The 24459-nt window shown below is 35.7% G+C and overlaps 1 protein-coding gene across 2 annotated transcripts in view; it reads left to right on the top strand.

Moving 5' to 3' along the window:
* Window positions 1-24459, top strand: part of DMXL2 (Dmx like 2) — a 52927-nt gene that overhangs the window by 8736 nt on the left and 19732 nt on the right. For both annotated transcript variants that reach the window (XM_063347470.1, XM_063347468.1), the window contains exons 3-23: window positions 1248-1319; window positions 2010-2088; window positions 2718-2874; window positions 3848-3914; window positions 5761-5939; window positions 6645-6828; window positions 7814-7988; window positions 8770-9003; window positions 10117-10394; window positions 10583-11279; window positions 13082-13203; window positions 14248-14337; window positions 15698-15815; window positions 16565-16684; window positions 17147-17374; window positions 18100-19779; window positions 20082-20192; window positions 20621-20790; window positions 22118-22215; window positions 22375-22540; window positions 23532-23796. In XM_063347470.1, coding sequence (XP_063203540.1) covers window positions 1248-1319; window positions 2010-2088; window positions 2718-2874; window positions 3848-3914; window positions 5761-5939; window positions 6645-6828; window positions 7814-7988; window positions 8770-9003; window positions 10117-10394; window positions 10583-11279; window positions 13082-13203; window positions 14248-14337; window positions 15698-15815; window positions 16565-16684; window positions 17147-17374; window positions 18100-19779; window positions 20082-20192; window positions 20621-20790; window positions 22118-22215; window positions 22375-22540; window positions 23532-23796 — 5290 coding nt within the window. The remainder of the gene's footprint in view (window positions 1-1247; window positions 1320-2009; window positions 2089-2717; window positions 2875-3847; window positions 3915-5760; window positions 5940-6644; window positions 6829-7813; window positions 7989-8769; window positions 9004-10116; window positions 10395-10582; window positions 11280-13081; window positions 13204-14247; window positions 14338-15697; window positions 15816-16564; window positions 16685-17146; window positions 17375-18099; window positions 19780-20081; window positions 20193-20620; window positions 20791-22117; window positions 22216-22374; window positions 22541-23531; window positions 23797-24459) is intronic.

Here is a 24459-nt window from a genome sequence, read left to right as displayed (position 1 = left end):
TTTTTCAGAAAAGTTTAGGCACGTTTAACATGTTTGGAAGTGCTACAGTATGACTTGTCATAACTACATGGCCCCTTGACTGGCTATGTGGTTTTATTTTTAATCCCTAAACAATGCTAAAGAGACAATTTAGATTGCTGAGAAAAAAATGCTTTCTATGAGTTATGGTAGTGCGCTGAGCAAATTTTGTTTGTCAGTTGTCACTGCCCACTAATACTAGCTAGTTAAAAATCGGTTGCAGTATTGAGAAAGCCCTAGTTAAGAGTCAGGCAGATTTAGTTGGCAAGGCCCCTACACTGCAGCAGTGTAGTCCCAGTAGGACTGGAAGAGAGATTCCAGCTGCACAGGCGGCCCCTGCAAGATCTCCATGAACCCCTAGGTGGTTCTGCATTCAGAACTCTGAACTGTGGATCTGTTCTTTTCTTTGGGAGTGTGTTGTTGCAATCTCCCCACCCCCCAAAGAGGAAATAAGATTTCATAATAAATGTTGTGGAACTTTACATCATTTCTGTATTGAGGAAGCAAGATCCTGAGTGGGAAGAACTTAAAACAGCTTTTTCTTTTAAAAATCTTTTAAGGAAGACAAAGATAGTCAAACGCATTCATAAGCATATGCGTATTAGAAACATGACCAGATAAATTCCTAATAAAGACCATTTTGTGTATGGAGGTTTCTGTGAAATCAGCGGGTGAAAGAAATTGAGGAGTTCAGCGGTATAAGTACTTCGTTTTTTCTGTTTACCATTTGCCTTCAAAATATATTTAACTGTTCAAAATAGGATTACATTTCCTCCTGTTTCTCATAATTGTTATTTAGTGGTACAAAATGGAATCTGGGAACACAGTGAGACCCAGACACTAATAATTAATTTATTAGTTAGCTGTGAAGTAGACAGAACGTGAGAAGTAGTAGTGAAGGCATCAGCTTTCCCTTATGCATTAATAGTAGTTACCCTAGAAGAATATATTAGATCTGATTGACAGTGTTTATCCCACTGAAGAGCATGTCTTCCCTACTTAGAGTTAAAATCTTAAGGATAGGCTTGTTCAGAAGTATGTATTTCTCCACTTCCTTAGGAAAGTATACCTGTAACACAATTAATGATGTGTATTCATTTCACTTTTCTTGAACAATGGCACATAGAAGAGGTACAGGAAATTCTTCAGCTATTTTGGAATACTAAGGAACAGTTACACTCATCTCCTAACCTTACATTTTGAGTCTTCAATATAATTTTTTTTTCCAGATTGCAGCATCATATGGAAATGCTGTTTGTATTTTTGAACCACTTGGTATAAATTCTCATAAAAGAAATTGTGTAAGTATGTATTTCATGATTGTAATTCGGTTTACATTCTTAGAAGAGGCAAAAGTCTGTCTGCCAGTTGTTATTATTATATTACATTGGCACACAAAAGACTAACGGATAAACATTTTCCACCATCCATAATAAAATTGGATGGATAGGATCTTTCACTGCATGAATCGAACTGGGGACTGCACTCCTAAGTTCACAACATGCTGTTCTTGAATCTCCTACTAGAATGACATGGTGACAAGTTGGTCTTTCTTTAACTTGAAGAGGTCGTCAGATCTGTGGTACAGAAATAGGACTTAGGCTTGTGTACGTCTACCCAGGCTTGTTTTAACAGCACAGCCATGGCTGAGCACTCGAGCATTAAGTACGGTCTCAGGCAGGTTTCACAATCTTTGTTGCATCTATACTCTCATGTTGTTATAAATGTATGACCTAACTACTTTAAAGTAATCTACTATATATTTGCATGTGACGGGTCCAGATCTGGTTCACAGGGCACTCTGTGATACATTTAATTTTTATAAAACAACTAAGGAAATTATTAAAACTGGGTTCAGCAATCTGCCACTGAGTCCTGAATGTTTTTGCAACAGGCTTAATAGCAATTTCATAGAGAAAGAAAGAAATAATGATACTTTTGTATTTTGCTGTTGATGTGAGAACTAATCCTTTACTGTTTTTAAACTACAGCAACTAAAGTGTCAGTGGCTTAAAACTGGGCAATTCTTCCTCAGTTCTATGACATACAACCTGGCATGGGATCCTCAAGGTAACGAGAAGCTTGTGAAGTATTTGTTCAATGTTTGTAGTTAAGGGAACTTGAACACAAATTATTTTTATTGTAATAAAGTGAGAGCATGAATCTGGGAATTTTAGATTATCTGTTCTCAAGCAGTGTTGCATAAAATGTGAGGCTACAGTTGATGTTTGTGAAGCTGCTGTGCCAAGTGTTTGAGTCTCTTGTGCAAGATCTTAGTTTGGGAATCACAGTGTTAAGTTGCTAATTGACTTAAATTACCACTAATAATCATTTAAATTGAATTTTATCACAATTAAAGTCAGCAGTGTACGCAAACACAGATATTTATAAGACGTCTAACAATGTGTATTTATTTGGATGTGAATGACTATTTAGCATCTGCCAGATTCGTTATTAAATATGATTTATCATTTGAAGTCACCAAAAAAACTTGATGTTCTTTCTTAAAAGGTATTATAAATTCTAAATGTTTTAATAAAAACCAGATATGATTGAATACCCTATCATATTTCAAATGGACTCTATAAATTGAGTTTTCAAACTGTTTTGAATAATTCTCAACAAAATATGATGACAGGCCTAATCTTTCAACATATGCATCATCTTGGTTTCACAGCTTTGATGCTTCTCACTTTCAGGTAACAGGCTGCTGACAGCAACTGACTTTTTGCAATTGTGGGCCCCTCCCTCTAGTGACATTCTAGAAGAAAATGAAGATTATGATCCTGACAATCAGATCAAAGATGATAAAGTTCTCCCCGTTCTAAATGACTGGAAATGTGTCTGGCAGTGCAAGTGAGTGAGATAATTTTTATTTTAAAAGAAATTGCAATGCCACCTTATATATCAACCCTGTCTTCTCTCCAAAACCATATTTTAAAACCTGCTTTTAAATGATCTTAAAATACTATAAAATTCAAACAATGTCAGTTACTCCAAATAAAAATTCCTCACTTTTTCAAATGACCTATTACCAGATAATGTTGTCAAACTAGTCAAAGGCTTACCCACACTGTAGCACTGTTAACGTATCAAAATTGTCCCCCTTTTCTCATCTTTGAAAGTAATGCTGAGGTACTGGAGGGGACTGAATAGAAGAGCAGTAGCAGGCAGGTATGCTACACTGATAAAGGTGAGCTGCTTCCTGAATCTTAGGAAGAGGGTCCTGAAACTCTTTCTACCTAGTTCTGTTTGAGATCCATGTTATGGAAGTGCTTCATGATCAGCCATTTCTATATATATATGCAGACTTGGGAAGCAGCTGCCTACGAACCTGTTTACTCTTAACTTTTTTGAAGCTGTTTTAGATTTTGTGCCGACAAAGCACTGTATAGGCTGCTTTCCTCTTTTGGACAGCAGACCCATAAGCTGTAGTCACAGACAAATAGTATCACAAATTATCTAAAAGATCATTACTTTCACTTCTTCCTACTACTTGTCCTGGCCACACTGGGAGTAGAAGAGCAGTTGAGACAAACTTCACTTCCGCAATCTCATCGGATCTAGCCTAGGCTTGCCCTACATAAAACAATTTGTTTTATGTGCTGTTTTTCTGTAAAACTGTGAAAATACTAAATATTTTGATTCATTGTAACAAATACTTTTTATGCTTCTGATATTTCTAAAGTATGCTTAAAGCAACAACTATAAAATACTAATACATTAAATAATGAACAGTAATACTTAATCAAGTGAATACATATGGAATAATACTATAGAATAAATAGACTTTACTTACAACTTAAAACTTTACTCTCGTGTTATTTAGGACTGCAATATCAGTACATTTGATGGCATGGTCTCCTGATGGTGAATACTTTGCAACAGCTGGGAAGGTAAGGACAAAAAAAGAGTAATTAAATAAGTGTTTGCAATGTTTTGCATTTGTTTGACAAAAGTAAATGAGTAATATGGAATAGTCTTGGACCATACACTCTGTTGTAGTCTGAGCTAGGTTAAATTATCATTTCATGTGTAATGCTGTATTTTCTTGTAATTCCATGAATTTCGACAGCAAGAAATTGGATTTAGCTGCGTACTCTTACTGAATACTTCAGAATCAACCTGGAATACAGTGACAGTGATACAGACTTGCATATATATATTTTAGATAAAGTATACTTAGATGAACTTTCAGACATGCTTAAATATATTTTTCTACTTCGGTTGGAAATCATGAGGGTAAATATTAGATCATTATGATAGAACACGTACACATTTAAACTGGTATAATATATACACCTCAGTGGATAAATTTGGAAAGATTTTCTATTTAGTGAATTCTGGGTTCAATTATCAGTTCTTAACTTCTGTTTCAGTTTGACATATTTTTTATCAAATTGCTATTCAAGCTAAATTTTCAATTAATAACTCTTTAATGTCAACTTCTCATATGAGTGATTCCCTTTGGTTTTCGAGTTTGCTTAGGTAAGCATTTATTGCTTGCACTTCATATCGGTTGAACGATGAGATGAACCTTTGTTTTCTTACACTTACTAAAGAGGACAACTGAATCATGAGCTGTATTGTTTTATGGCTACAAATGTACTTACAGCACCTTAATAAATATTACATTTAGAATCTTTGTGGTTAGTAAATTATCAAAAGATTTGCTTCATTCCATATTTCTATTTCCCATGAATATACTTTTATATAGCTAAGAATTTGACTAAGTAGATGCGGCAGGTGTTTCCAGAAGTCATTTTCTGTCTGTAGGACAGCTCTATATTAGTTTTTTCTTGAGATACACAGCTTTGATCATAATTCTTACAGGGCTGCCTGTCAGACTTTCCTCTTGCAGAATCTCTGGTCAGGTAGTATAGTTTTTGATGCTTGTCAGGAAATACCATCTTTTATCTACATTCTTGGAGGTTTGTGATTTATTCCTTTATTTACTGTACTTGGTATCTCCACTCCAGCAGCAAGTCCTGAAATCCAGGGATGTGGCATCCTGCTGTGTACAATGTACTGTTGTCATACTAGGGATGTTGTCCTTAGATAACATCAGTATAGTCATACTCTGGTATCGCTTATCAGCATATGTAGTATTGCTGTGTCAGCATTTCAGTTTTGTTTCAATTAATCACATCAGTGGTGCCCAACCATTCAAACCAGAAAGGTGGCATAGGTTGTGCTGATGGAGGGGAAGGTTGCAACGTGCATCTGCTCCTCTGTTGTGTGCCTATGCTCAGGAGGTACAGTGCTTTCCACGAAAATCAGGTTTCCTGTGCATGGGAACCAACAGGGTTGGTTGTCTCATGTCTACAGCATGAGTTGTCTCAGTGGAGAAACTTAACTGTTAATGAGCTTAATATTGTAGTGTGAGTGGCAGCCTATTTCTGGCTTCTGTCTTCACAGGGAAATGGACATGGGATTTAACCATGCATACGTGCTATGCAGAAAATGCATAGAGAACCAAGAGGAAAGTAGGGGGCCAACTGGACTAGAAGAAATATTCCTTATGGGAGTGGAGTGTTGCCAGCAGAATATTTCTTCAGTCCTGTAACTCATTCCAGCATGACCATCAATGAAATAAGTGGTCTCGGAAATGAGTTGCCAGTACTTCAGGCCACAGATCAAGTTTTCATGAAAAATTCCAGAACAGCAGTTTGAGATTTTTCTTTTTGTGACATTTTTAATAATAGCTAGCTAACCCCATGATTTTTTTATTGCTTTACCTAGGATGACTGCCTCTTAAAGGTTTGGTATCCTATGACTGGTTGGAAGTCATCCCTTCTGCCCCAAGAGAATGAAGAGAAGAAAAAATGCTCAGGGGTTGTTCACTTCTCATTTGTTTATTTGGCACATCCTCGAGCAGTGACAGGATTTTCATGGCGTAACATTAGCAAGTACATGCCCAGGTTTGAAAATTTTCTTTTTTAAAAAAACAAGCAAGCCTTTGACCAAGTATTTTTTAACACTGCTCAAAGTTTGGGCATCAAAAACGTGATTAGATTTCTCTGCTTATACTTCCAAGAAATAAAGCATATCAACATCTTCCCATAAGCTTCTGTATTACCTAGTACAATAGTGATAGTCATGTTAATAGGTGAGATTTATTCTAAAATATGGTCTAAACTTCAGTGCCTTCTCAAGTTATGCCAGGAAGCATGTATGTAAGGCTTTGTCTTTACCAAATGGTGCTATGACATTGGAAATAAAATATTTGTTTAAATAATCAGCATTTAGTAAGCTATCTTCTCTGCCTTGTTGGATATACTAGTGTTTAATTAGTTGTTCAATTTCACATTTCATTATTTAGTAAAACCTATGCATTCTTCACATAGTCCAGCAAGTCAGATAATTTAGGCAGTTTCATAACTGCAGTTTTATAATAACTGTTGCATTTATCAAATAATAACCATTCACATGCACTTTTCCCAATCATCTATGGGTTTATTAGCATGCCAAAAATCACTACTGTTATAAAACCTTTAGTTAGGAGAGAGGCATAAATTTGGATGAAATGGTAACTAGTAAATACTTGTGTATTCCCTTAATTTCTGCTGTGTCCGTATAGCTAATTTAATTACCTTGAGTAGTAACCTTGACATGTCTGTCGTTAGGGGTTTGGTCTGTAATGTGTTACTCACATCATGTCTTGATGGCATCTGTCGGCTGTGGGCAGAGACGTTATTACCAGAAGATACTCTTCTTGGTGAGCAGATCTGTGAAACCAGCACTTCCAGCATTAGCAGCACCATCTCTCAATCTGGAAAGCAAAAGGACAAAATACAGCACGCACTAGAGGTACAAGTAGTTACTTATTTTGTCAGTTTTTTATTTCAAGATTCTTAAAACTTTAAATATTTAAAGGATGTAGAACTCTAGGAATGTGTATTATGTAGTTCTTACAAGCATAATAGAATAGTCTGAATTATTTCTTACCAGTTTTTGAAGTTTATTACTAAACACTGAGGAAGTCAGAGACTTTGCATCTCTGCACCCAAGCTCCATGTTCTTAAAACTCAATCTACTTTTTCTGTAGTGCTGGGAAAATACAATGTTTCACATGGAATAGTAAGTGATAGTTTCAATTCTGATTGGGTCTGAAAGTCAGTAATTATAAAAACAGTGGAAGCAGTAAATAAACTCTTTTAATCTTTATCTTTCTGATTTGGTAATTGCATTTTCAAAAGTGGTAATATAAGGCTGCAAATTTCAATGTCAGTCATATCAAGTCTAAGTTTACAGTAACAGAAAATCTATCAATATAAAAACAAGAGGAAAAAAAACCCAACCACCTCAACGCTTATTTGTAGACTACTGTAATCAGACCAAGTTTTTACTTCTTACATATCGTGACTATCAACAAATAGAGAGGGTGGAACCAAGTATGCTTTGGGCTGTTGAATCAGCTGTGCTTTCCATGTGCTTTCAGCAATTTTCAGTTACGTAATAAGAATTCATTATAAAATGATGTTGCGAAGGTCACTGGTTTTAGATTGTTGTAATCCTGTTTATGAATGTTACACAAAATAGCATGTATTTTTGTGTTGTTGTTGGAGCAGATATTAAGGGGCCTTTCAGAAGACGTTAGAATAGCTTTGCCTTTGACCAGAACTGATGTGCATAAGTGTTACTAATCTCTGTTGAAATCTATTTATAACAATCCTTTTGAAATTAGTCATCACTTCTTAGAAGGAAATTAAAAAGCTTTAGGCTTTATATAAGTGTGAATGCTTACCTTACAGTTTTTTAGTGTTTCTTAATTTTTTTTTTATAACTATGCCAGACAATTCACCATTTGAAAAATATGAGAAAAGGACAAAGGAGATCTTCGGTTCTTGTTACCCACACAGATGCATTGCCAGATCAACAGGGTACTCATGAAGTTCAGCGTCACATTTCACATCACGCAAATGCACTCGGTCACTTCCATATAGCAGCAAGCATCAACCCTACTACAGGTGAAATACAGCCATTTATTAAACTGTAATAATATATTTGCACAAAATGAGAATGAGATGCGTGTTCTTTGCCTAATTGAATACAAGGAATTTGTAGGAAGACTGTTATTTCATGAGTCTGTTTCTTAGCATAGAGTTTTGTAAGACAAATGAGGCTGAATTTATTCTGAATACCTTCAGCATTTTAAAAAGCCAATTAAATTCATCTTTGCACATCAGAAAGCAAAAGAAACCTAAATTTCAAGCCTGCTTAGCATTTGATTGTTGGGGTTTGGGAGGCAATAGTATATGATGAATAAAATATTTGCATCCTACAGAATATATAGTGCACGAAGAAAAGCTGTGCCAGATGTTTTGGCAGGAAACCAGCTGCTTTTTATAGAATAGTTCAAAATATTTTAGACAAGGAAAGATTAAAGAGCAATCACGTGCCTTACCTGAAATCTGACCATGAAATGACAACACTGCAACATATGAAACTGAGCAATTAGAACTATTGAGTATTATTTGCCATTCACGTAAGAATCAATTTTCATGCAAATTTATTGATGTTAAAATATCATTACTTTTTTTATTAAAATTGCACGTAGAAACTTGATCTGCATCTTACCTTTTCTAATCTCACAGGTGCAAATTATGTTCTACCTAAAACAAGTTAAATGTCTTAATTAAGAAATCTGTATATATGTGTGTGTGTGTACATATATATAAAAAAAAAAAAAAAAACCAAAAAGATGGGCAGTTAAATATATTTTTTTTATTTGTTTAAAATTGTCCACAGATATTCCATCGGTCTTGGCTGGAACAGCTTTTAATACAGATGAAGGAAATGGAGGCTTTGTTGTTCACTGGTTGAATAATAAAGAATTTAATTTTACATCCTCTATTGAGGTATTTATGCAGCATCTAAGAAAAATTTCTGAACAACAACTAGAACAAGAGTTCGATGTTGAGATTGAAGAGGAAGAAGAAATGGAAGAAAAAGAGAGAGGTTTACATATGAAATTAGATCATGGTTAGTAATATTGAGACATGTAGCACAGGAATTATTTTGAAGCGCTTTAATGCAATAATTAATGCAATTATTTAGCACAAGAATTGCAAGTGCTAACATTTTATCACTAATGTAAAATAAATAGACATTTACAGCTGAAATCTTGCCTGCTGTAATTGTAGGCATGAAAAATTCAATGGTGTACTCTCTGTTGGAATGCAATAGTAATACACACAGTGAAAAAGAAAGTTAGCTTTTGTCTTTCATTTCCATTTTGGATATATTCCACTGAGCTATGAAATTATGACTAAGACCTGCTCTCTTTACCTTACAATCAGATTGTCAGTAATGACATAGCAATTTATGGCAAGCTTTAAGAAGGATTGGTCACAGCTCCATTTTAATGCAGCTGGGCTGTTTCCAGTACTGGTGAGATTTACACCTTAAGCCTTAGATGACCTGATGATCCTAACTGTAGCTGTTCACAAAGGACCAGAGGGACATATTTTGAAATTAATGATGGAACACCTACCCTACCAGAAATACTTTACATTGCTGTGGGAAGGTCACTTGGCCAGTAAGAGTGTATAAAAATAAAAAACTATCCACAGAAACCAGTAAGACCAATTAGCGACAGTAAACAGATGATACATTGTGTCATTTATAATGCTTAGGTTCTTAAAATTTAGATTACTAATGCAGTAGTTAAGTGTGTGATAATTCTTACTGAATATGCAATACATAGTACTTCATCAATGATCACATACCACGTATTTGATGATTACCTTTCTAAATGCAAGAAATACCCATGTTAATTTGGAACCAGCATTCATATAAATAATGTGTGGGTTTATGTAGTTGACCAGAATAATCTTAGGCAGGGCATTGCTCTAAGTATCTAGATTTTTGTGGTTATATTTATTACTATTTGTATTACATAGTTAGGAGCAATAGTCGAAGGCCCAGACTCATATTTTTGTACAGACAGACGAAAGAAAGATGTTTCTACCCTTAATATGCATGAATGTTCTTATCAGATAGCACTGTTAGCAGATTTTAAAATGCTCTGTGGTTTTGAATAGAAACTTACAGGGAAGTCTTTGCAATGGATAAAATGGCACATTTCTGTTGCAGACTTGTCTATAGACAGAGAATCGGAGACAGGGACTGGTACAGGCTCTTCAGAACATGAAGACGGAGAAAGAGAGGGAAGCCCCAAAACATCTCTACTAGCAGGCCCATGCATGCCTCTTCCAACGGTTTTGTTAGATCGGAAAATTGAGTTGCTCCTAACTGAATGGAACAGAAATCCAGATATGCTTTTTACTATCCATCCTATTGATGGTACCTTTTTGGTGTGGCATGTGAAATACTTAGATGAATACACTCCAGGCATCTTTCGACAAGTTCAGGTATCATATATTTGAAATTGTATTATTATTTATGATCTTAATCAACAATCATTGTGTCGTTTCTTTAATACCTGAACATCAGTATGAATTTAATTTTAAGTACTTCCTGTGCAACAGCTAACATTTATTCAGACTTAAGATGAGTTGTTATATTCTAATTCTTTTCTTTTTTGTGTGTTTTTTTTTAGGTTTCATTTTCTTCTAGGATTCCTGTTGCATTTCCATCAGGAGATGCTAGTTCCCTTAGCAAAAATATTATGATGTATGCTTGCCCTGTCTTTTTAAAAGATAACAGTAATGCTGTACATCAGAATACAATGGACTTTCCAGATAAGACCCTAGGAAATAAAGGACCAAGCTGTGCCCAGGACAGTGCAAATGTGAATATAATTTCTCCCATCGTAATGATGATTTCCAAACATATAGATGGCTCTCTAAATCAGTGGGCAGTTACTTTTGCTGATAAATCAGCTTTCACTACTGTCCTAACAGTATCACATAAATTTAGGTACTGTGGTCACCGTTTTCATCTCAATGATCTAGCTTGTCATTCTGTTTTACCATTACTGCTAACATCTTCTCATCATAATGCTCTATTAACTCCTGAATCAGACAGTTCCTGGGACTCTGAGAGGATAAACAGAATAATGGATCCTATTAAACATGTGAAAGGTTCTTCTAGGCAGCAACTTAAAAATGCAGCAACCCGTACATTCCATGACCCAAATGCAATCTATAGTGAGCTGATTCTGTGGCGTGTAGACCCTATAGGACCTTTATCGTACACTGGAGGAGTATCTGAATTGGCTCGAATTAACTCTCTTCATACCTCCGCTTTCTCTAACGTAGCCTGGCTTCCAACACTTATTCCCAGTTATTGCCTTGGTGAGTATACTTATTACGTTTCTATCTAGAGTTAACGCCGTGAGTCATAGAATTAAGTTTTTTAAATAAGTTACTAGTGTATTTGGAGGATATTTATATTAACTTTTCAGCAATTTCTTTGTATTACACAAATTAAGCATTTTTATTTCATTTGAGGCTAAGCTACTTCAAAACATTTCAGCTGGTCTGAATGTGTCTGTAGTTACTGTGGCTCAGCGGACATTCAGCAACTTCTCTGCATGAGTAAGCAATCATTACTATCACAAAGAACAAGATTATCCCTTTCCTCAATGTTTTAGGCAGCTTCACTGAGCGTTCCCTGCATTGACGTGGTATTAATAATGCAGGTGTTCTGATGACTTGAGTATCTGGGTTGTTGGCCACATAAAATTGCAGGGAGGCAGTGGGTTGAACAGAACTAGGGAGAACTAGTATTTGGACCACTTGAACATCTGAATTATTGGGAAAGACTTTCAGCCAAAATTTACAGTATCAAAATCTTTTAATATGCTGGCTAAGAACTCTGCTTAGAAGATCCTGAAACAATACCAGATTCTTCAGGCCATCAGTGGTTTACAAAAGCCCAGTTAGACACAGAATATTTTTAAAGAAAGAGAGTACATTAACTTTACAGAACTGCAAACAATACTTTTTCAGAGGTCAGGCAGTACAACATCTCATGTGTAATGCCCTAGGACAATTCTTCAGTTTTTGTATTTAATTTTAGGGCTTTCTATTGCAGTTAGGAAAATTTTCTCTACAAATGTTACTCTGTTCAGCCACTCAGATACTTACTTCTGGATTATGGTGTTGTAGTAGTTGTCATCTTTGTATACAGTACTACAAATGTAATTTGTGCCATGGATGTAACATTTAATTTTATACTAATAATGCTACGTTATTTTATTATGCTAAGGCCAGTCTGACCTTTGCAATTATTAAATGGGTGTCAAAGATGTTCTACAATCTCAAAAATCTTAAATATGCTTAATAAATGCATAACATATATTTGATTTAAGATAAATCCATTTTCTGTGCTCATATAGTAACATTCTGTGCTGTCCGAATCCCACAATATCTTCTAAACACAAATAACTATCTGTTTCCCTCTTATAAAATAAGAGGAAAATGTATAGCAGAATACAAAACCTCGGGTCAAGCCTGTTCTTTATACGGTAGAGAAGCAAAAAAGACACTGTTACAGTTTTTCATGTATTATTCGCTACTAAAGATATTTCTCCTTTCTCTCACTTTTATATCTGCACTTTTAACTGGAGGATAGAAGGGAATATTCATAGAGGTTAATATTATCCAAAGAGCCTAGAGACAGTAAACAAGGAAAAAAGCCATAGCTAGTACAGCTTTTCTGAACTGGTTACCTTAGACTCCTACTCTAAATCATCTCTGACAACCTAGGGAAGCTAGAATTAGCCCTTCCGAGCACCTCCTTAGAGGTGACAGTGAAGAAAACATAACCATTTTAAGGAATGGCAGCATTCCATTAGGTGGACTACATACTGGGGTTTCGGTTTTTGCATACATGAACGACATTTGTGAAGATAAATGAATTCTGCTTAGATTATTCAACTTCTATGAGGAATTTCAGTTACATAAATGAGGAGAAAGGGAGTTATTTCAAATAGTGTTTTAATGCACACATTTGCTTAGTTTTTTTCCTCAGTACTGTATGAAAATTATGTTAGGAACACTCAGATATTGTGAATTGGATTGTAACAGACTACCTGATGCCATTTGACTGCCATTTTTTTCTTTAACTATGAAAATTTTGTGTTTTCTATTAGGTACATACTGCAACTCTGCTAGCGCTTGCTTTGTTGCATCTGATGGCAAAAACCTGAGACTTTATCAAGCTGTTGTAGATGCACGAAAACTTCTAGATGAATTATCTGACCCTGAATCATCTGTAAGTTTTATGCAGCAATGGTTTGAAAGTAACTTTTTTTCCCCTCCCTCCAGTGCTTCGTCTTCGCTTAGTTCTGTATAATTTTTGTGCCGGTCCATGTATAGGATCTTATGCATTATACCTTGCATAATTAATGTTTTGCATCTGTCTGTAAACATTAGCAGACAGAAATGCAGCTATTACTACTAAAGGTGGCTGGATGGAAACAAAATTTCCCTGACTTGTAGCAGGTGGGGAAAAAAAGTCTGTCTAGGAAAAATAGTCTCAAAAGAGGGGAGTCAAGAGCAAGTTGGAAGGTGAAGACAGAAGAGGAAGACTTGGGTGTATCTACCTAAGTTACATTGATGTATGAGGAAGGGCAGAGATGCTGGGATAGGAGGGAATCGGTGGGTTATTGCTAAGAGTAATGTTAGATCTTATTTTTTCTGTAATAAACAATTTTTTCATCCTTTTAATCTTTCGTTTGTGTGACTAAGGACAGTAAAGCCTGAACTTCCGCTGCTACTGTATAAAGAAGCACATCTTTCCTTTTTTCCCATTCTTCTGTTATTTTATAAGCTATCCTGCAAGATAGAGCCTGTCATTATTCAGATCAGTCTGAGGAATCTGTTCCAGGAGCAATGATTGTGAATGTTCCAGCAAAAATCAATAGAGCCTTCCATTTATATAAAAGCTGTAGTGATTTTTTTTTTTTTTAACATGTTGTGACAAAACCTGGGGCTTTAAACAAAAGTGAAACACTATACTTGAGTTTCTCATAGCACAGATACTAAGTTATGTTATGAAAAGATAAACCTTTAAATGAAAAACCTTTAGTTTTCATAAAAGCTGGTGTGCTATCCCCATGAATAGCTGCAGGCTCACAACAGTACAAATGTCTTGATAAATGCATTATTCGTAAGTGCCAAAATGACAACAGGAAGGGAATCTGTTACAGTTTATGCCAGCAAGGAAAATTAAAGCATCAGTTTGGTGTAAATGACTGCAATTTCCTTCTGTCTGAAGGAAAAATACACTAACTCTTCTCATTTTGCTCTGTTTCAGAAACTTATTGGGGAAGTGTTTAACATTGTGAGCCAACAATCTACTGCTCGACCAGGATGCATTATTGAACTTGATGTAATAACCAACAAAGTAAGTTAACAGTTAACTCTTTAAGGGTATCACATAAGGGTGTTTAATTGCTTTGTTTGTTAATTAATGTAATCTGTTGAAAAGAGGTAAAAGAGATGACATTTCCTTATGGTGATAATGACTGACTTGAATTTTTGTGAATGTTGAGATACCTTGAACGTTTCTTTTAGCTGCTGGGAGCTCAAAGCATGTTGTTAGAGTGTAAACAATATTTTCTGAGCATAAATCTTGATAAAAACAAAATTTAACTAAAAGTCTAGTTTACAAACCATCATAATTTAAAGGAAAAAAACCAAAAAATTCCCCCTCAAACCCAAACAAACAAAAAGATGAACAACATGTAAACAAAACACAAACCTAAAAAATAGACCTAACTATTCCAAAATGTAGGAATCATAGCCATGTATGACTACTGGGTTTTTTTTTATCTGTTAACCAAAACAGCTATACATTTCAAATAACTATAAGGTAGGTATTATTACACCTTGTTCTTACTCACAGTTATTTTGATCATACATGTTCCAGTGCTGTTTTCTGTTAGGAAGCAGCCTGTGAAAACAGTGTGTTTTACCCTTTCTTAATTAGACATCTGGATGGTTTTGACATATATAAGGAAGTATTTATCTATTTGTCAATACATTTCCATGTCTTTTAAGTATTAATCACATAGGATCTTCAACTTAAGTTCAAATTTACAAAATATTTTTCTATAATTTTTATAGATGATTACAGGGAATACTCTCTTTCCATGTTTCTCTGGAAAAAGAGGGTGTTTTGCAACATGAAAACTTTGCCATCACTGTCTTTGGGGGACGTATTTTTCCCTTGCCTGCAGGAAAGGATCTCACTGCCAGTAGCTTCCTTTGTGGACAGGTAGAAGTACTGCAAAGAGATTTGTTGCTGTCAGGAAGGACAGCTGCTGAGATATCAGAGAGCAGGAAAATCTGCACTTTATTCCCTTAGATTTCCCAAGCAATTCACTGCAGACGTGTCTTCCTACTGAGGAGGGATAAAAGTCTAAGAGTTTTTGCCGCTGTCATTCATTAGACACCTAAAGAAATAAAACCCAATCAGGTTCTAATTCATCTGTCAATAACTGCAGCAAAAATGTAATTACAGAATAGATCTAGCATGGTAGATCTCAGTGAAATTATTTGAACATACAAACATTGGTTCTAGAATATGCTGCTCTTAATATAAGAGGGAAGGGTTTAGTTTTTCTGATGCATTAAAATAATTTTCAACATTATAAAAGAAAGCGATCCTCATCTGTAGCTAGATCGCACAGAAGAACTGATTTGCATCAGTACAAAATGTTGCTCTACTGTTCTTGAAGCGTAACTGTTGCTTAATGTTTCAGTGTGGCTCAAACACACAATTGCTTCATGTCTTTCAAGAAGACTTTATTTTGGGATACAAACCACATAAGGAAGATGTGGAAGGGAAGGAAACTGAGATATTTTTCCAGCCATCACAAGGTATAGCATAAAGATAACTAATATGAATGAAGTAGGTACCAAAAGCGTTCTTAAAGAATACTGAAATCTAGCCGCATATGCTAGTTTCCTTTTTAATGGGAATCTATAGAATCCAGTAAAATGTCTCTTTCCTGTTGCTCATATGAATTGTTATTTACATGGTAACAGTATTAAACAAAGGCATTCTAATTTGCTTAGTGAAACATTTTAACTTATATGACAAAGCCAATTTTTCAAAACGCTGTATGTTATATATAAAAATGTGTACAAAATAGAAACGAGGTGTATTTTCTGTGTCAACATGTAGTTCTAGGTGATAAGGTGACTATATCTCACAAGTTAATACAATAGAATGTAACTGGAATTCTGTAGTAGACTTAAAACTTTAAAAGAAAAAGGAAGAAAGCAGGCAGGTGGAAAAGAGTCTTTACGATCTAGCAGAAGAGTTCAAACTGACTGTGAAGAGAAATATATCTAATAAATTAGATTGGCCACTAATACTCAGGTTGTCTGTAAGTCAGTCTGTCTCTTTATTTTCATAATTCTTCTGTAGCCATGAGCAAACAAAATGTCCATTAAAAATTATATTAATGGTACTATTTGACTATATTGTTTTATAAACAAGCAATTTCTTTGAAAGAGGAAAACAGTTTTTTTAATATCAATAATTTTTAGAGATTCTTCTGTTACTGAAAACTATTTATGTTGAACGTAACCTTCATGATAGTGATAATATGTTTAAATTGCAGGGTATCGTCCACCACCTTTCTCAGAAAAGTTCTACCTAGTAGTAATTGAAAAAGGTAGTAATGGCTGCTCTGTTCTTCAGATGTGGCATCTTCATCTCAAATCTGTGCAAGCTTGTTTAGGTGAGTGAGGGACTGTAACTGTGACATTTCTTTTATTTAAAATACAACTTGAAGCTTTGTGGTTTATTTTAAAATAAATTGTGTCACGTTTGTCAAGCAGAAGCCTCAAAGTCAGGAATCTTCGGGATAATTTATCAGTGCAATACAAGCAGTAAGATTCCTTACAAACATTGGTTGCATTCTATACCAATAGTAATATAAAAATTTGTTGATAGGGTGAGTAATTTACTTAAGCATTGGATTCTTTATTTTAAACTATCAGTATTTCATAATGTTATGGGTATCTTAAAATGAATAGTCAAAGCATATGATAAAACTAACGCAGCCTGCACATGTTATATAATTATTTTCTGTGTAACTTAAGCACTGCTAAGAAAAATAAATCTGATTATAGGATATTCGTACCTTGTCTTTACTTATAAACAATTGTTTTAACACTATTTGCAATTTTATTATATATAGCAAAAACAACTGAGGCTGCTTCATCAGAGAATAAGCTTAGTGTACCTGAGCAAAAGACTGTGGATTCTTCTCCAGATATATCACCTGGCATAAGTCCCATTCCACGATCTTCATCAATTGCTAATCTTCAGACTGCTAGTAAACTCATTCTGAGCTCCAGACTTGTGTATAGCCAACCTCTGGATCTTCCTGTTGGTGTAGAAGTAGTACGAGCAACTCCTTCAGCAGGTAAATTTAACACATTTTTTTTTTTCTATCCAGTTGGTCCACTAATTTACCTCCTAGTTTCTAGGATTGTATCTCCTCAGCCTATCGTATTCTGATTTACTGATACAGGGAACACGGGACTAAAAAGGCTCTCTCAAATCATAGTGTCCATGTCATGTTGCCCTTTCATAAACGTGTCAAGTCCCCACAGGAAAACTGTTCTTGAAACTTACTGCTCTAATAGTTGGAAACCTAACTTCTAGTCTTAATCTGTTAATGAACAATTTACACCTGCTTGTTCATCTGCCAGCATTAATGCGTTGGGTGCTTTTTTTACCTGATGCATTTACGCCGCCTTCTGTTTGTTTTTGGTTTTTTTTGTTTCGTTTCCCTTCCCTCTTAGGTTTCATTTTGGTAGGCTATATGAATCTAATCTCTTAACTTCTTTAATCTCATCTGATTAAGGCTTTATATTCCTCTCATTATTCCAACAACCCTTCTTTGAATTATTTCAGTTCCAGTTTATCACCTTTGAAAAGTAACCAGAAATGCAGATGATTAGTAATGTTCAAGTTGCAAGACTGTTATCAGTCTTAGCACATTTGCCCTTACCCAACTCCAGATTAGAAAAATAATACCAGGCTGTAAAGTTCTCTGTCAGTAGTTAGACAGTGTTACGTCTGCTTTATGCACATAGGCATTCTACTTCGTATTACTAAAAGTAAATATGTTTGTTCTAACTTCAGGTCACCTGAGTTCTTCATCAATATACCCAGTCTGCCTTGCACCTTATTTGATAGTGACATCATGTTCAGACAACAAAGTGCGGTTCTGGAGATGTACTGTAGAGACAGAACTAAACAGCAAAAATGAAGAAAGGGAAACATATCATTGGAGAAAATGGCCTCTAATGAACGATGAAGGAGAAGACAACAGCAGTACAGTGAGCATAGTAGGAAGGCCAGTTGCCGTTAGCTGTTCTTACACAGGGCGCCTTGCAGTAGCATATAAACAACCCATACAGCATAATGGTTTTGTTTCCAAAGAATTTTCCATGCATGTTTGTATACTTGAATGTGAGTCTACAGGAGGATCAGAATGGGTTTTGGAACAGACAATTCATCTGGATGATTTAGTTAAGGTTGGAAGTGTACTTGATTCAAGGGTCAGTGTAGATAGTAATTTATTTGTTTACAGTAAATCAGATGCTTGCTTGAATAAAGACAAATACCTGGTGCCCAGTATCAAGCATTTGGTGCATTTGGACTGGGTATCAAAAGAAGATGGCTCACATATATTAACAGTTGGAGTTGGTGCCAACATCTTCATGTACGGAAGACTTTCAGGAATTGTAACGGATCAAACTAGCAGCAAAGAGGGAGTAGCTGTCATTACTTTACCACTAGGTGGTAGCATAAAACAAGGTATAAAGTCAAAGTGGGTGCTGCTTAGATCAATTGATTTGGTATCATCTGTGGATGGCACTCCTTCACTGCCTGTTTCTCTGTCCTGGGTGAGAGATGGTATACTGGTAGTTGGAATGGACTGTGAAATGCATGTTTATGCCCAGTGGAAACATGCTGTCAAGTTTGGTGATGGAGAAAGTGATGTTTTTACTACTGAAGACTCAACAACACAAGATCCACTCAAAACAAGCTTGATAGCAAAGAAGACCAGTGTAATTGATGGGGCGGGTATTGTGGATGATGTTTTTGGCACTCCAACTGTAATTCAGGATGGTGGCCTTTTTGAAGCTGCTCATGTTCTTTCACCTACTCTACCCCAGTATCATCCAACCCAGTTATTAGAACTTATGGATCTGGGTAAAGTTCGCCGAGCCAAAGCCATTCTATCACATTTAGTTAAATGTATTGCAGGAGAAGTTGCAATAGTTAAAGACACAGAAGCTGGAGAAGGAACCGGTCCTAAACGCCACCTTTCTCGCACCATTAGTGTAAGTGGTAGTACTGCAAAGGATACCATCACAGCTGGAAAAGATGGTACTCGAGACTACACAGAGATAGACTCAATTCCTCCACTGCCACTGTATGCGCTGCTTGCTGCAGATCAAGATGCCACTTATGTTTCTGAAGAAACTTCTAAAATACCTCAGGGCTCTGAAGATCATGCTAAGAGAAAAGCAGAGGATCAGTACTCAGATCTATTCCAGATTCAGCCTGTTACAACTGAAGACTTTATTGATTTTGAGCCTGAAAAGAGGGAGAGTAAATCCAAAGTTATTAATCTGTCACAGTATGGTCCGACTTACTTTGGCCGAGAACATGCTAGTGTCCTTTCAAGCCACCTGATGCACTCAAGTCTGCCAGGCCTCACTCGACTGGAGCAGATGTTCCTTGTAGCTTTGGCAGACACTGTGGCCACAACAAGCACTGAACTAGATGAGAACAGAGATAAGAATTACTCAGGTTAGTAGATCACATATTATTGAATTAACATTCTTGTTCTCAGCAAAGGTAAACTTAGTCCTGGGGTATTTTGGGATAACAAAGCTGAAAGCTAGCATCAGTTACTCGGATTAGATACAGTAAGAAAGAAAAACACTTAAATATAAATTTCTAATTATATTTCATACATAATAAATAACTCGTAGTTCAGGTTTTCAGCAAGTTTAGAAAAGTATGTTCCTCCCACACTGCATATGATAACTTGTATATATGCCTCTTGTAGGCACCTGCATGTTCAAAAGTCAGCATTTTATATTTCACAGGAAGAGATACCTTGGATGAATGTGGCTTACGATATTTGTTGGCTATGCGCTTGCACACCTGCCTTCTGACATCACTCCCACCTCTGTATCGAGTTCAGCTGCTTCACCAAGGTAATTCTTAGAGCAAAGTACTGCTTTCATTTGATCCACTTGAGCTGACAGGATCTGGTTATGTTTGATTTATAATATGATATTTTTATTATCTGCATATTCATTTTAGATTATATCTATTCCATTAAGGCCTTTATCGTGCAAAGGCTTAGTATAGGCTTCCCTACATATATTGTGAATAGCAAAAAAAGTATAGCTGTAAAACAGAAGAAAGGAAGAAGAAAGAATAAGAAATGTTCAGTTTCATGCACGAATAAGTTCCCTAGTGAGAAAAAGATATCTCAGCTGTTCCTTCAGCAGATCTACTTCCTGTAGAGGGAAACGGTCTCTCTCAGATCTACCTGGAGATCCCACTTTGCATCTGTACCATATTCCATTTGCTTATTAGCAAGTCTTTATCTTCTGAATTTTATTATGTTATTGTTTAGGCCTATCAACTTGCCATTTTGCATGGGCTTTTCACTCTGAGGCTGAGGAGGAGTTGATCAATATGATTCCTGCTATCCAGAAGGGAGACCCACAGTGGTCTGAATTAAGAGCTATGGGTATTGGTTGGTGGGTCAGGAATATCAACACACTCCGAAGGTGCATTGAGAAGGTACTTTCTGTTGCTTACAAATTATACTTACATGCTCTTAGGTGTGCCTTAACAGATGCGCTCAGTGACTTGTATGTATCAGATTCCTTTGTACTCCAGCCCAGCCAAGAGACTGCGTAACTAGTTTTTTCTATGCCAACTGATGTTGGTGTCCTGGCTTATATATGTTGTTATTCAATAGTAAAATATAATACAGTTGATGTAGGGAAGAGCTATTTCTGAAGCATGTAATTCCTCCCCCTCTCATATTTTACAGTATGTTAAAGATCGTATTAAGTACTCTATTTTAAGAAGAATCTTGTTTTCAGATATGAGACATCTGCAGATTAAACACAAGTGCTTTGACTTCAGCAGTGGGTTTTATTTAAGAAATCAATATATCTAAAAATATTAGTCAATAAAAACTATATAAATGGTGTTTTTTCAAATTTTGTATTTTTTATAATGGAGTACTATAGAACATAAAAGGTCTGAACTGCAAATAAATACAGGTTTTACTCTTCTGAAGAATCACAAAATTACTGTTTTATAGAAATATGCACCTATATTATGTAAAACCAAAATAACACCAAATCTCATTTGTATGCAGAGTTTTCTTATGGGAGGTCTAATAATGGATAAAATGCAGTATATTTTTGAGATAATATCTAAAACTTTCCTGTAGCTACAAAGGAGATTTAAATTCTTGCTTTAATAAGAATTTCAGCTTTCTTATAACTTGAAGTTTAATGGATTTGAATAATTACTAGCTTTTGCTTTGAATTACAACAAATAATGCAATCTCTGAAATGTCTGTGGAACAGAAGTACTTACTAGTTTACTAAACTTCCAAGTCACCTGCTGTAAAAACACATTTTAAAAAGTTATAGGATACTCAAAGAATCCAGGAGCAAAACTTATTATCCTAATACTCCAAATCAAATGCAATTACATCTTTGAGTCCTATATGAAAACTAAACAGTATTCACTAAAGAAATACTTAAATTAGCTTAAGTATATGTAAATAAGGGGTTGCAAGAGGAATTTCACCTAATAATATGAGTTACTGTAACAGTTTTAAAGAAAAGATTTTTATTTCCACCTTTGTAATGTCCCACTGGTTGAGAAGGATTAACGTCTGCAATAGTGCTGCTTTTCTGACTCTTAAGAACATTTACAGCGTAATGAGAGCTGTCACATATGAATAAAACATTCTGACAGAAATTACTGTTGCTTTGTAGTAATAATACAGTCACCTAGACCATCCTCCCTGACAGAGAACATATGTTATTTAGCTAAAAGCAGCCTTTATATTCTCAGTAATAATAGTAGGCTTTGTATACTACAGGTTGCAAAAGCTTCATTCCAGAGGAACAATGATGCCTTAGATGCTGCACTTTTTTACCTTGCTATGAAGAAAAAGGCAGTGGTGTGGGGTCTGTTTAGGTGAGTTCTGCTAACTGTAAGTTTGTTTAAATCTTAATTGAACCAGGAATGCAAAGCAGAACTCATTCAAGATTAGAGTTGAATTTAAAGTGATGTTGTTCAAGTGACTGCCTGCTAAGGTTATATAAGTAGTTGTGTACATTGCATTTCTTTATGCAGGTCCCAGCATGACGAAAAAATGACCGCCTTTTTCAGCCACAACTTCAGTGAAGATAGATGGCGCAAAGCTGCTTTAAAAAATGCTTTTGCTTTGTTGGGAAAACAACGCTTTGAACAATCAGCTGCATTTTTCTTGCTGGCAGGTTCACTGAAAGATGCTATAGAGGTATCCACTTTTGAGAAATTAAATTTCAGTTTCTTATTTGACCTGTGTAACTGCATCCTTACAAGCTGTTCACTGCTCATGTTCTCACAAATTGTGGCAGCACAAATGGTATGGTATGCCCACACATGACCCCCTTGTGCCCTGCAGACATACCATTTACCTCCACACTACTGCAAAAAGCAGCTTGGAAGCTGCCAGCCTGGAAGAAGGCCAGAATAATTGTTCAGATACATCAGTCCTGAGTGAAAGCACTCTTGGGAATACCAGTCATGATCCTTCTGTCAAAACTTTCTGTTTGATCAGCACAGTCAAGTTGTAGCATGCTGTTCAACCTCCAGCTATTCTGCATGACCTATTGTTACAACACTAGTTTAAAAAAGAAGTCAGAGTTCTCTTCTAAAGCAGCCCTAGAATCCCTCTTTAGTGGAGCTGTGATGTTGCCTGCAACAAGGGAAGTGAGAGCTGTAAGCAGGATCATAACCTAAACACTACCTCTCAGGAGAGAACGGGAATGAGAGAACATTTAGTTATCCTGCCTATTTATATGCAGTACATTTGTCTTTACCTGAGAATGTAAAAGAAATGTATGAATGTGAAGAATTTTCATGAGAGATGTAATTCTGCAGATGAGACAGTGTGAAGAATATCTTACCAGTGATGTATTAACATTAAAGTTGGAAGTTTTGTTTATTCTACTAGGTAGAATAAGCATCTTTATCTTTTCTTCTGCCGTAATAATTTTTGACATGCTGATGTACTTCTATGCATAATTCCTGAAATAGAAGAAAGTATACCTCTTACCTCAGAAGAAAATATGTTAATTAGGTATATATCACCACATTTTTGACCCACAGATGAATGTATACTTTAAAGAACAGATATGATGAGAAAAAAATTATCTGTTCTGTAAACATATATTGCTATTCACTTTGTTATTTTAAAGAACTACCTTTCCCTCATAAAACAACCTTTTCCCCACTTCTTATCATAGGTGTGCCTTGAGAAAATGGAAGACATCCAGTTAGCTATGGTTATTGCTCGTTTATATGAATCAGAGTTTGAAACCTCTGTCACATACACCTCCATTCTTTATGAAAAGATTCTGGGTTGCTGTAAGGATGGGAGTGGGTTCAGCTGTACTAAATTGCATCCTGATCCATTTCTGAGAAGCATTGCGTACTGGATAATGAAAGATTACACAAGAGCACTGGACACGTTATTGGAACAAACACCGAAAGATGATGACGAAAACCCAGGTAAGGGAAAAACATTAGTCTGATGGGACAAACTTATTAAGACAAAGTAGAGAAAGAGAATACTTTCTGTGTATGCATGCAGTCCCTTCTTCTGAGATGCCATTACGCTGAAATCATTAATTGGCTTATGTACTGGCCGGCTCAATTTCTACTTCTTATTAAAAAAAAGAAAATATAAAATCTTTTTCCAGTTTCTTCCAAGGACTTGTCTCCGAACCCCCAATACCTGACTTAGTTCTACTGTTAAATAAGCTCAGGAAGGCCTTCTTTGTTTGGTACTTCCCTACAATACCTCTCTACTAGTGAATGCTGGCTGTCTCTTTTGAGATTAATGTTATGTGATGCTGTGGCTACATAAGTTTCTGTGGCATATTCCCTCCCTTGGAAACTTCTATCTGGCTGATCATCTCGGCTTTTTTTTTTTTTTTTTTTTTTTTTTAGGCTTAGCTGAGTGGAATATAACAGTGAGGCAAATGAGAAAGTATCTTTCTACTCATCCAGCTCATACCTTTAATCTTTTTGTGGGGAATAAGTAATTCTTTCATTTTGTTTTGGCAACCAGACCCAAAACTGTCTTTGGTTTTGTGTTTTGACAAATCTCTGTAATGTAGGAAATACTGCAAAACAGAATAATACCCTCTTAAAGCCGTTTTCAATAGATGT

Source organism: Chroicocephalus ridibundus, chromosome 9 (assembly GCF_963924245.1).
Source record: "Chroicocephalus ridibundus chromosome 9, bChrRid1.1, whole genome shotgun sequence".
NCBI lineage: Eukaryota > Metazoa > Chordata > Aves > Charadriiformes > Laridae > Chroicocephalus > Chroicocephalus ridibundus.
Note: the sequence above shows the minus strand (reverse complement) of the source record. Positions and strands in the feature narration are given on the sequence as shown.